The sequence below is a fragment of the Ipomoea nil genome, unplaced genomic scaffold (assembly GCF_001879475.1).
Source record: "Ipomoea nil cultivar Tokyo-kokei standard unplaced genomic scaffold, Asagao_1.1 scaffold0465, whole genome shotgun sequence".
Classification (NCBI taxonomy): domain Eukaryota; kingdom Viridiplantae; phylum Streptophyta; class Magnoliopsida; order Solanales; family Convolvulaceae; genus Ipomoea; species Ipomoea nil.
Genome location: NW_017616893.1, coordinates 2,426,084 through 2,440,028, shown reverse-complemented (window position 1 = coordinate 2,440,028; position 13,945 = coordinate 2,426,084). Strand labels below are relative to the sequence as shown.

General features: G+C 34.6%; 1 protein-coding gene across 1 annotated transcript; it reads left to right on the top strand.

Moving 5' to 3' along the window:
* Positions 1-5,676: 5,676 nt before the first annotated feature.
* LOC109173077 (probable polygalacturonase) lies at positions 5,677-9,090 on the top strand. The gene is made up of 6 exons (XM_019322334.1): positions 5,677-5,706; positions 5,836-6,138; positions 7,109-7,229; positions 7,405-7,579; positions 7,785-7,855; positions 8,339-9,090. The coding sequence occupies exons 1-6, from the start codon at positions 5,677-5,679 to the stop codon at positions 9,046-9,048; spliced, it is 1,410 nt and encodes a 469-aa protein (XP_019177879.1). The 3' UTR covers positions 9,049-9,090.
* The last annotated feature ends 4,855 nt before the right edge of the window (positions 9,091-13,945 follow it).

The window sequence follows — 13,945 nt, the reverse complement described above, 5'->3', positions numbered from 1 at the left end:
ACCGCAAGAGCCTCGGCCATATAAGGGTCAAGATCACTAGCTAGACGACCGCTCTTGGCCGCAACAAAACGACCCTCGTGATCACGCACCACGGCTTCGAAGCTAGCACCATCCCCGGATAAGGCAGCATCGACATTACACTTGACATAGTTCCTCGGCGGTGGAGTCCATACAACAGGTGGTCGTAATAGGATAGTCGCTTTCTGTGGATTGGCGAAAGCCTCAACCCATTCAGCTTGCAGTCTTACCGTAAAGGCTCGTGTTACCTCCACTGATGGAGCTCTATTCTGCCAAACAGCCTCATTGCGCGCAAGACAGATCGTCCAAAACACTGCTGCTAGTGCAACCGCTTCCTTAACAGCCGACTTCCCAATCACCACGTGCATAAAACTAAGGATACCTCTTTCCTGAAGCACATCGTCAGCCTCCCATATTCTCTTTGCAAACACACAGGTGCAAAATAGGTGTTCTGTTGTCTCCGTTATGTGGCCACAGATCGGGCAACCCCCTCCAATCCACACTCTCTTGGAACGCAGGTTATCCCGCACTGGCAGGACACTATGAGCACAACGCCACAGCAAATTCTTTACCTTGGGTGGGATTGGCAGGGCCCATAGAGCTTTCCACGCGTGAAAACCTTCATTGTCAACAGGCTGGATCTCGTCGCCCCTTAGCAAGCCATAGCCGTGTTTGACCGTATACTTGCCTCGAATATCACCTATCCATCACCAACAATCTTGCACTTGAGTGTTAACCGGGGTTGCAAGAATCCTAGCAACATCAACATGTAGAAAAATGTCACGAATGATGTCCACGTCCCACGACCCTTGTTCGGTAAGCAATCCATGCACCCTAGCCTCTCGCAGGTCCTCTATGCATGGAGTGGTTAAAGGTACTTGTGTTAAATCCGCAAGCCATTTCCACCCCCAAATCTTTGTGTCACGGCCGTCGCCAACATGGCGAGCCACACCCATTTGTAAAATTCTTTGCCCGGCAAGAATACTACGCCAAAGGAAGCTTGGGTTCCCTCCCAACTGAGCATCCAAAAAATCCGTTGTATGGTAGTATTTCGCTTTCAATAATCGGCTCACCAGAGAATCGGGATGAATGCAGCCTCCAACCCCGTTTGGCCAAAAGAGCAACGTTGAAATCATGCAGTTTCTTAAAACCTAGGCCGCTTTGCGACTTCGGCTTACACATTCTATCCCAACTCAACCAATGTATACCCCAACTTCCCCTACCCCCGCCGCCCCACCAATAGTGGTTGAACATTTTTTTCCAGCGTCTCACAAACCCGCAATGGCAGTAGAAATACCGACATGGTAAATATCGGTAGGGACTGCGCGATACTCTTTAGAAGGACCTCATTGCCTGCACGGGATAGGAGTTTATTTTGCCAAGACCCAATCCTTGCCCGGATTCTCTCCTCTATATACCAGAAGACAGCAGTCTTATTACATCCTAAGGCTGATGGAAGCCTAAGATAACGGCCTAGATCCAACGCTTCTCGCACTCCAATGTAATCGGAGACCAAACTTAAATAAATAGATAACATACTACGTCATATGAGTCAAACTTAAATCCATTGCAATCAAAGCTAAACTTACTTTATTGCTTGTCTTCACTTTGCTATGAATTTGAAGAGCACTTTGAGTTTTAATCGTCAATACTAAACAATCGTCGAGAAGCACGATTTTAGGGATTCGGGAGAGTTGTAATTCTCAATGCTAGCCAATGGGTGAACGGTAAAATCAATTACATGTTAGGGATTTTAAAACTCATTTGGAAAATTTGCTTTCTTAATTTGAGTATTTTGTATCTTAGGGTAAAATGGTGTTTATTTTGTATTTTCAAGTATTCTGAATTATAAACAAATAAATATCATCACCTACCACATCATGTTAGCTAAATGCCTAAGCTTAAGGGTGTCAATGCGGGCCGGCTCGCCCCACTGCGGGCTTTTTATTTTGCGGACTTTTGTGGGTCGGCCCGCGAAGCACGCGGGCTTCAAACTACATAGCCCAAGCCCGCCCCCATGTGGGCTTGCTGGTCTCACGGGCTGGCCCGCGGGCCATCAGTTCAATTTAAAAAAATAAAACAGTAAATAGTATATAAACATGTTAAAACCGATCGATACCGCGTATTAAGCAGAACTATAGAAGGGTGATCAAAGTTAGGGTTCAACGGCACACTCCATTTCTCTCTCCGCTTCAGGTTTTCTCTCTACAATCCCTGTCTGTGTAATATATATATATATATATGTATGTTTGCTAGAGTTGGAGGCGATTTAGTAATTCATAAATATGTATGAATTGATGATTTAGTTTTGGTAATTCGTAATTGTTTGCTGGAGTTGGAAGCGAGACGAAGACGGGAGAACCGTACCGGAGAACTTCGTACTCTAGGAATTATTGAATTAAGAATTGGCGAAGGATTATTGAATTAATTGGATTTTTGCCATTCTACGCACTCTTAGATGGGTCAGATCTACACTATATATATATATATATATATATATATATATATATATATATATATATAATTTTTATTTTTTAAAAATATGGCCTAGCCTGCGGGCCAAGCCCGTTAGGCCCGCATTTTCACGGGCCTAATTTCCTACCGCCCTAACCCGCCTCGCCACCGCGCGGGTGCGGGCTAACCCGCGGGTTTCGGCCCACTTTGACACCCCTACCTAAGCTCTACCATAGCATTGGTTAAGGAACCAGTGATATCACGCTAGGCCTGGGATTGAATCCCACCGCTGAGAATTTTCATTTCAGTTTAAGAATCACAACTAGCCTAGATGGTTTAAGGGTTGGGTTAGGAAACTTTGGAAAAATGTTAGCCAAATGCCAAATTATCAAAACTGGAGAGAAACTTAGAAATTAGGATTACATCTTTTTAGATCAAAGTATTAATTAAACAATCCTGAATAGTAAATCAATCATTATGCCATGGTGAACACAGTTCCAACGGTGTTAGTACACCGTTACCTTTTTTTTTTTTTTTTCTTTTTCTTTTTCTTAATTAATTGCTTGACTTTTCTTCTTCATTTTCACATTTCGCGGTTTCACTTTAATTTGAGGTGAGCAATGATTTCGGACATTCATAAATTATGAATTCATGCCTGCACATTCACTTTGGAACCATGCCTACACATTCCCGTCCGAAATCACGGACATTCATAAATTATGAATCCATGCCTGCACATTCACTTTGGAACCATGCCTACACATTCACTTTGGAACCATGAGATTATGAATTTTCTGTTATAAGATTATGAATTTTCAGTTATGAGATTATGAATTTTCTGTTATGAGATTATGAATTTTCTGTTATGAGATTATGAATTTTCTGTTATGAAATTATGAATTTTCTGGTATGAGATTATGAATCTACATTACATTCATAATCTCATTCTCATAACAGAAAATTCATAATCTCATAAATATTTTACTTTTATGCGATTATGAATTTTCTGTTATGAGATTATAAATTTTCATTACATTCATAATCTCATAACAGAAAATTCATAATTTGATCAAACGCGCGCCGTTAACTCCACATCCGCGATTTTTTTTTTTTTTTTGAGTAAAAACGACGTCGTTTGGACTTGTGTTCACCATTCACGGTGAACACGTTTTCAGGGCATAATTTGCGATAGTAAATCGGTCTATTTGACCCTTCTACCTTATTTTTATGTGTGATTGAGTAATTGTCACAAAATACAAATGTTTATGACTTTTTTTTTCACCAAATTTTAAAGTTTTGATATTACTATAAGTCTAGGATTTTTTTTTCACCAAATTTTATTGGCTTGAGTTTGAGTTCGTTTAACTGATAAGCCTATATTATAATATAGCTGCTAATGAGTAATGTGTGATATATATATATATATATATATATATATATATATATATATATATATATATATATATATATGATTTGTGAAAGATTAGTTTCCGAGTTTTTTTATATATGATTTGTGAAAGATTAGTTTCCGAGTTTTTTTTTTTTGAAAACAGTTTCCGAGTTAATCGAATTAAACATTTAAACTATATCAAATGTTATGATATTTGATTAAAAAAAAACATTTCTATAGGGGGATCCAGCTATTCACCATTAAATAAATCAATGCGATCTTTTATTACCTCTAGTTATATATAGTTATTATATACCTAATACATGTAATGCATGAATAAAATTTGCTCAATAAATAAAAAAATAACAAAAATATATTGTCAAAATAAATGTAAAATTATAGAAAAATTATAAGATTTTAATAATAAGAGACATTTTTTTCTTACACGGACTTTCAAAAATATGTTGAATTTTATCTATAATTGAAGTAATATTATTTATATAGATCAGATTGTTTTGTACTAGGTAAGATTATAGTTATTCATTTAACATTTTTATTTTTCAAAAGTGATACATAATACCTAGCTATGATAAGAACTTGTAATGATTTATGTTTAATATCACACAATTGCATCAATATTGATAGAGAATATATCCCAATTTTGACCTCCCTATACATCTATGCTCTCGTTTCATAGTCAGGTCGAGATCAAACGGTTCGAGTCAAAGTCAAAATTAATGGGTCAATGTCAACTTGTCAAGTGCTTATATAAAGGCCACTAGCCCTTCATTGTGAGGGACTTGGCTTTTAATTTTCCCCTCTTCACTTGATCTAGACTCTCTCTCTCTCTAAACAATATACTCTCTAAACACACTCTTCCTCTAGAGATATTCAATAAAAGAGAAGGTCTTCTTTATGCTAATGTCTGGCTTTCAATCTGCTTTCATTAGTTCATTATCATCTTTTTATACATTTACATTACATATGTATATGGAAAATGAACCCAAGAGTAGATTAACTACATCAAATATGTAAAAGTACAAATGATCAAATTCTATCATGCACCATTTATCTTAGTTTACCAAAATTTAGTTTTACATTTAAAAGATTAAAGGAAAATTAACCGATATTTCCATATCCTCCAAGTTGGAATATATAGATATACATATTTGCTAAAAATTTCAATTATATTGTTTCTTAAATTCTTTAGAATGTAAATATACTATTATAATTTCAAATATGGAGAATTTTTATTTTCCCAGAAATCATTAACGTAAAAAGGGAAAAAAAAAATATTGTATTAAATTGATAACCATTCTAGTCATTACCGTAAAAGGAAAAAAAATTGTATAAAATTGATAACCGAAATTCTTAAACTTTTGTAATAGATATTAAGATAATTGAGTAATTCTAAAAAAAAAATTAATTGGTAAATTTGGAAAATAAACGTAAGCGGTACAATGAATAAAACACAAAGTATAATTTATACTTCTACAATGCAGTATTTGTTCATAACTACTTTTTCAACCTATTGAAATACAAATAACCAATATCGCAACTACTGAGCGGCCTCCACTAAGACTTGATCCACAACCTCCCTTATTTATAAGGGAGCAACTTGGTGTCATTGGACTACAAGATCTTTCGCGTTGCATAAATCTCCAAAAAACATTCAAATCTCCTCTCAAATATTATATTTCTATTCATGGCATAAATCTCCTAAATTAGACAATCCCATTAAATGTACTTTGGGTACAAATTCACACTATAAAAATAATCTCCAACTCTTAAAGTCCCCCATTCACTACAGCATCATGGAGTCGTACCGATTGCCATGCTTTAATGTATTCCCAATTTTCTTTTCTACGTGTCATCCTTCCATTTGTCAATTCTTTCCGTTATACATTTATGATTCATATGAATTTCTATGATCTAAAGTTTTCTTTTTGCTTTTTTAATTGATTTTTGTTTAGATTGCGATAATTCTAGTATGCGGAGGATTATTCTTGAGTTCAAGCCATGCGGAAACGGTGCAATTTCCGGCACTAAACTGCCGGAAACACACCGGTTACCTGACGGATTTCGGTGGTAAAGGCGACGGCAAGACGCTAAACACGGCGGCGTTTCAATCGGCGATTGCTAACCTCAGCAAGTATGCATCGGATGGTGGCGCTCAACTTATCGTACCGCCCGGAAAATGGCTAACTGGACCTTTCAATCTGACTAGCCATTTCACCCTTTATATCCACAAGGATGCCGTTATTCTTGGCACTCAGGTTTTCCACTTCTTTTTAATCAAATCAATTTTTCTTTTTTTTTTAAACAATCAAATCAAATCTTCAAACTCAAAATCATCACTAGTCAAATACATATGAAACTTTTGGTTATCTATTATTGGTATCATTTTGTGATTAACAAATCAACAACTTGACTAGAGTTATTCTTACCCATTTTTTATACTTTTATTCATCAAAGTTGATCCATTTTTAGTTTGAATATTTAGGACTAAAAGTAAACCTTTTTAGAAGTAAAGGAAAAAGGAAAGAAATCAAAATTGAATATTTAGGACTAAAATTAAACCTTTTTAAAAGTGAAGTAAAAAGGGAAGAAATCAAAATTGAATATTTATTAGGAATAAAAGTAAACCTTTTTAAAAGTGAAGTAAAAAGGAAAGAAATCAAAATTGAATATTTAGAGCTAAAAGTAAACCTTTTTTAAAAGTAAAATAAAAAGGAAATAAATCAAAGTTGAATATTTAGGACTAAAAGTAAACACCTTTTTAAAAGTGAAGTAAAAAAAGAAATAAATCAAAGTTGAATATTTAGGAATAAAAGTAAACACCTTTTTAAAACTGAAGTAAAAAAGGAAAGAAATCAAAATTGAATATTTAGATCTTCTTGATTTGAGTACAAAGCGAAAACGCATTTTTAGTAGTGATTGTGGACTTTCATGTCAATCAAAGAATAATCATAAAAATATTACGGAGTATTATATTGAAAAGACCTATAAAATGATCGAGATAGAATAAAATTTACCTACTACATTGCTCAAGGCATATGAATTATTTGATGCCGAATCGATTATCTTAACATATAAATATCACATACATTAATTTCTATAACACGTTAATAGATTAATGTATCCATTTACTCTTCTCATCAAATAATGTAGCATTTACGTTATGAGAAAATTGAAACATTTAGCATGTCCAACTAACTTTGTATTGTATTATTGATTTATTGATAGGATATATCAAAATATGCAATTATTCCACCATTGCCATCTTATGGGCAAGGAAGAGATGCTCCAGGAGATAGGATGATCAGTCTCATCTTTGGAACAAACCTCACTGACGTTGTCATTACTGGTAAACTAAAATCATCTGATCTTCCTTTAGAGTGTGTTTGGAAAGTAAAAAAAATGACTTCTGGAAAATGTTTTCTAGATTAGATCAGCAATATTTTGATCATTAATTAATTATATGGTGGCCTAGTAATTAATTAAGCTAAGCTAAGGGTTTAGGGTTTGATATGGATGTGCAGGTGGAAATGGGACGATAGACGGTCAGGGAGAGCTTTGGTGGGAAAAGTACCGTAAGAAGGAGTTAACCTATACAAGGCCTTACCTTATTGAGATTATGTATTCCAATCAAATCCAAATATCCAATCTCACATTGCTCAACTCTCCATCATGGGTTGTCCATCCCGTTTACAGCAGGTTAGTACTTTACGATAGAACATTTGAGAAGATATAAATCACGGTGACTCAATAGTTCAACCGTCAGAGCCAAATGTCGATAACTAGATACAGGGATCTGTTCACTTTGGACATAATCCCTACACCTGACCTGCCGGATTTCAATTCCCATTTTGTACACAACTGATCTGATGATGGGCTTAATTGGCTTTCGTGACTAATGCAGTGATATTGTAATTCAAGACTTGACAATTCTTGCACCTATTGATTCTGAAAACACAGACGGGATTGATCCAGGTGCGTTAGTTTTATTATATTATTATATCTCGCTGTATCCGTGTAGTCAATGTTGAAAAAATCGCTAAGCTCCGATCACCTTAGATGCTTAGAGAGCCTAGGCGGGCGCCTAGGAGGCCGACCTCCTAGCGCTTAGGCGCGATTTTTGCAATACTGTGTGTAGTACTATATATAGAATCCGGATCAGGTGCAGCAGTCTCCTCTCGTACCGTTGAATGAACTCAAAACAAAATGCAGTATCATTTTGATAATTTTCTGTACCAAGTATATCGTTGTAGTGCAGTAAGTGATGGTCAGTGGGGCACCACCAAATGCTAGTTTGTGGTGCATGGTATGTAGTGCACACGGGAATTAGACTCAAAGCACTGCACCATCATATTATTGAAATTACCGAAATGGGCAGAGCGTGATTTTTTTTTTTTCTCTTTTTATTGATTTTCAACAGTTGATCTGAGTTCATTCCTGATCTATTTGAATTTGCAGATTCTTGCTCCAACGTGAGAATATGGGACAACTACATCGTCTCCGGAGATGACTGCATCGCCGTGAAGAGTGGTTGGGATCAGTACGGGATAGCAGTCGGCATGCCAACAAAACACCTCTCTATCAAAAGGCTGACCTGCATTTCCCCCTTCAGCGCCACCATCGCTCTCGGCAGTGAAATGTCCGGCGGGATTCAGGACGTCAGGGCCGAAGACATCAAAGCCTTCAACACCGAATCCGGCGTCAGGATCAAGACCGCTCCCGGCCGAGGCGGATACGTCAAAGACATCTACGTCAGGAACGCCGAGTACCATACCATGAAGTACGTCTTTTGGCTCTCCGGCGAATACAATTCTCACCCCGACAAAGGCGGCTTCGACCCCTCCGCGCTTCCCGAGATAACGGGGATCAATTACAGCGATATCAAAGCCACAAACGTGACCATCGCCGGAAAACTTATTGGGCTGGAGAAGGATCCCTTCACCGGAATTTGTATTTCCGACGCGACGATTGAGATGCACCGCGCGGATGACGGCGACAAACCGAAGCCGGCGTGGAACTGTACGGACGTCAGCGGCGTTGTGAGCTCGGTGACCCCTAAGCCTTGTGATCAATTGGTTGAGACGCAAAAGCCTGTCGTGTGCGAATTTCCAACTGATAAACTTCCAATTGAGAATGTTGAACTCACCACTTGTTCTGCTGTTATATGATGAGAGGAAACAATCCGTTATAACAAAGCTTTAGTTATTTAACTTTTGAGAAAAGTTTTATAATTTTGATGTCTCAAAATTAATTTCCCATTTCAACATTGTCCACTCCATTTAATTTCAACCTATTGACAGCATTCATAGTGGTTACGTAACTATGTCGTGCCCTAATGGCTAACCCAAGGCCTCCTTCTATAACAGCAAATGATATCATAGACCAAGATCCACCTTAAATTTTGGACCTTAGTTCAAAATGACGTTTGAATTTTATGTTTGTACTTAACATAGGCAAATTATTGTGTGGAGTGTGGACCATGAATGCAATATACATTTTTAATACAAAAATATATTATTTGTGTATTGAATATACATTATTTAATAATATATAAAAAAAATTATGTATTTTATTTATGATTCACACAAACCATGGTCCATAGAATAATGATTGGTTAACATATTATGTGTCTTGTAATTAATAAATTATGTGTCTATAAATAAATTAAAGACACATAATATATTAAGTATAGACACATAATAATATATTAAATGTAGAAATATAATATGTTAACTGTAAGCACATAATATGCATGTAATTAACATATTATGTGCCTATATTTAACATTTTGATAAATTTTACCGTGGACCATGATCTAAAACGGTCTCTTTTCCATTAATGAAAATAAATATAATGGCACTTGTTATGTCAAACTAATCATGTTTTTATGATGTTTCCATGTTTATTTTATTTACATTGTAATTTTGTTACATCACAACTAAAATAGTATTTTAATTTAATTACAGTTTAATTTGACAATATACATTCAATATTTGAGACCTGTAATTGAATTTTATTTTATACACATTATAGTTTAATTACAATATCACAAAAGTATAATTCTAATTTAACTACAATTTCATGGGACAATATACACTCAAATATGTAAGAGTTTGTTATTGAATTTTATTTTATACACACTATAGTTTAATTACAAACTGTCAAAGCGGGCCGACCTGTCCCATTAGGCCCGCCCCACCACGGGCTTAATTTTCGGGGGCTTTTGCGGGCCGACCCACCAGGCCTGTGGGCTAGGGTTCGTGCAACCCTAGCCCGCCTCGCGCGGGTTGGCGGACTCCACGGCCAGCCCGTGGGCTTTTTTTAGGGCTCATTTGGTTCGCGGAAAATATTTTAAGGGAAGGGAATTGAAATTTCATGGAAAAACAATTACTAGGTAGGTGAATTTCATTGTTTGGTTGGTGGAAAAAGAATTAATAGGAATACTAATTCTATTGTTTGGTTAGATTTGAAATTGTAAGGAATAACGATTATAAAGACTTATATGCCCCTACAAATTAATAAGAGTAATATAATTAAAAAAGAAAATAAAGATAAAACAGGCAACCCATATCACTTTTTCTTCCCATCTTCCATAAAAAACAAAATCATTGGTCCAACCAAGGATTTTGTTTTCCTCAAATTTGAGGAATTCATTTTCCAATGGAAAGTGAATTCCATGACCAAACACCAGAAAACAACATTTTCCTCCACTTTAAGAAAAATATTTTCCTTTCGAAAACATTTTCTTTGAACCAAACATCCCCTTAGTGTTTAAAAATTTTTAAAATTAATATTTTAAAATTATTAATCTTTTATATATATATATATATATATATATATATATATATATATATTTATATATATAATTATATATATAATGTTACACAATTCTGCCTTGCTGTGTAACGTATATTTTTTTTTTTTTTTGTAATAGGTCTAGCCCGCAAGCCGGCCTGTAGCCCGTGCGGGTTAGCCCGCGCGAGTTGCGGGTCAATTTTGGTTCGTCCCGTTAGGCCCGCATTTTCAAGGGTTTGTTTTTCCATGATCCTAATCCATTCCACCACAGGGCGGGGGCGGGTCAACCCGCGGGTTTCGGCCCACTTTGACAATACTAATTACAACAACACTAAAGTATAATTCTAATTTAACTACTATTTCATGGGACAATATACACTCAAATATGTGAGAGTTTGTTATTGAATTTCATTTAATTATACACACTATAGTTTAATTACAACACCACTAAAGTATGATTCTAATTCAACTACGATTTCATTGGACAATATACACTCAAATATGAGAAACCTGTTATTGAATTTTATTTTACACACATTGTAGTTTAATTACAACACCACTAAAATATAATTCTAATTCAACTACGGGTTCATTGGATGATATACACTCAATATGTGAGAAGTGTTATTGAATTTTATTTTATACATACTGTAATTTAATTATAACATCATTAAAGTATAATTCTAATTCAAATATGATTTTATTGGACAATACACTCAAATATGTGAAACCTGTTATTCAGTTTCATTTTATACGCATTGTAGTTTCATTACAACTCCAGTAAAGTATCATTATAATTTAACTACAGTTTCATTTGACAATATATACTTAATATGTGAGACCTGTTATTCAGTTTCATTTTATTCACATGGTAGTTTCATTACAACACAACTAAAGTACCATTATAATTCAATTACAGTTTAGTTTGACAATATACACCATTATGTGAGACCTGTTATTCAGTTTCATTTTAGATACAAGGTAGTTTCATTTTGTTCTGAGCACATAATAAATGTTGAATTAGTTAAACGTAACAGTTGTAGTTTCTTTCATTAAAGGAAACGACAGCGTTTTGGACAATAGGCCATTGTATAACGATTGTAGAAACTGCAACGTTTAGCATTTTGGAACAATAAGTTGTTACAAAAAAACTTATTAATCAAACACTTATGTCGACTGTTTAACCAAGTCAAATAGCTAGTAGTGGTCAAACAAGCCAAAATTGGCTGATAAGCTAACTATGTTACCATGGCCTTAGTCTAAAATAACTATAAATAAATAAGATTTTGAGTAATTTCATTTTTTGTCCTAAATTTATAAGTGTTAGCCCACTTTTGATCCTTTTTTCAAAACTTCCCTAGTTGGTCCTAGTATTCTTGTGGCATGACTATTTTTGGTCCCCGTCAACAAAACCATTTAAATGGTGTTAAATACAAAGACATTTTGATTTATTCAGTTATATCTGTTAGTTCCTTTTTCTTGTCCTAGATTTATGTGTCATTCCACTTTTAGTCTTTTTTTTTTTCAGAACATTCTCGTTGGTCCAAACATTATTGTCGCATGACCATTTTCGATCTTCCGTCAACAAATATGTTTAATTAATATCAAAAGTGGCATTATTAACAATTCTAAATCTTCCTTTTTCCTTCTTGGTAATAGAACAATACAAAGGTTCTACATCTTCAAAAAATCATACACATTGACCATACCTTCATTGATAATATAAATAATCGATAATTCGTTCATAGCATAATGGAGCAAAATTTGTTACCAATACATAAGTCTAAAGCAAAACTTATAAAAAAAAAAAAAAAAAAAAAAAAAAAAAAAAAAAAAAAGTGCAATTGAAAAACCACAGGTCTAGCTACTTCATGGCAAACATTAATTCTAGTGCATAAGTCTACTTCATATAAATTCATAAGATTACTTCACAATAATCCACAAGTCTACTTCAAAAATATTTAAAATCAGTCTATTGTTAGGGGCACTAGTACAGATTTGACCAAAAAAATTAGACTATTAGCATATGTTGTTTAAAAAGAAATGCTAAAACACGGGCAGTGGCACTCTCATATTTTTTTAAAACAACATATAACATCTGTTGTACCAAGTGAACGGACGCAGTGCACTTTTGCACTAAGATATGGAACTTCTGGACCAGAGATTTCTTCATCATCTTTTCGAGGTCTGAAAGAATCTTTTTTCACATCAAGAAGATCGAACAACCATTGGACTATTCAATGGATGTGCTTTGTCCGTATAAAATCTCCTAAGGACCCTTTTAGTATAATTTGATTGATGGATAAATATTCCTTTATCCAAATGTTCAATTTGTAGGTCAAGAAATTTTTTTTTTTTTTTTTTTTTCAAAATCTTTCATTTCAAATTCTTCTTTTAAATAATTAACTGTTTTTGAGATCGAGATTTTGAATTGACTAAAGAATCTAAACGTAGATAAATTGCATATTGAAATGGACGTCGTTTTAGTCTTCAATGTCTTATCTGCTCACTGTGAATTCTACTTTTGACTTCTTGATTGATGATATTAAGGAAAAGGCAACATGTCTTGTTAACATAAGCTTTCATTTTATAAAGCGTTATGCAAACCAAGTGACCCATTTGATAGCTAAGAAAGCTAGTTCTCTGTCATATTGTACAGAATGGTCTCAATTCCTTTTACTACATACTTTGCATTATATTTTGTGTTTTGGTTCAATGAATTAATCTTTTCCTTTTCAATTGTTCCCTGTGATTAAAGAAAATCTCTTTAGATGGTACGGTTACAAGTTTTTCTACTTTTAATCTTTTTTCGACTAGGGTTACAATGCTAATTACACAGTCTCAAATATTGGCTGCGGGAAATTTACCAGATCTTTTTTAAAAGAATATAACCATGTGAAAATTCATATATTGTGTACTAATTAGTATCGATATTAGTGGTGTCAAACGAGCAAGCTAACCTGAAATCTGGTCCGGAACAAGCCACCCAAGGCCATTTGCTGTCGCAAATTATTCTATGGACCTAGGTCTAAATGTTTACAGTTTACATGCTAAATATTTACAATTTATTTTTTAAAAGTTCACAATTTGTATATTATAAACACACAATGTTAACATATATCATATATTCAAATACTGCAGTCACACATTCCAATACACAATTCTAATGGATCCTCATCCTCTAGGGACTATATATATACATGCTACCATAGCAATTTATTACTCCGTATTATATATGGAAAATAAACGTGGCTAGCGGGCAAGACAATG

Coding starts and splice junctions, on each gene's coding strand:
- LOC109173077 (XM_019322334.1), top strand. CDS start 5,677: ATGGAGTCGTACCGATTGCCATGCTTTAAT. Junction 6,139..7,108: donor CCGTTATTCTTGGCACTCAG/GTTTTCCACTTC, acceptor ATTTATTGATAG/GATATATCAAAATATGCAAT. Junction 7,580..7,784: donor GTCCATCCCGTTTACAGCAG/GTTAGTACTTTA, acceptor TGACTAATGCAG/TGATATTGTAATTCAAGACT.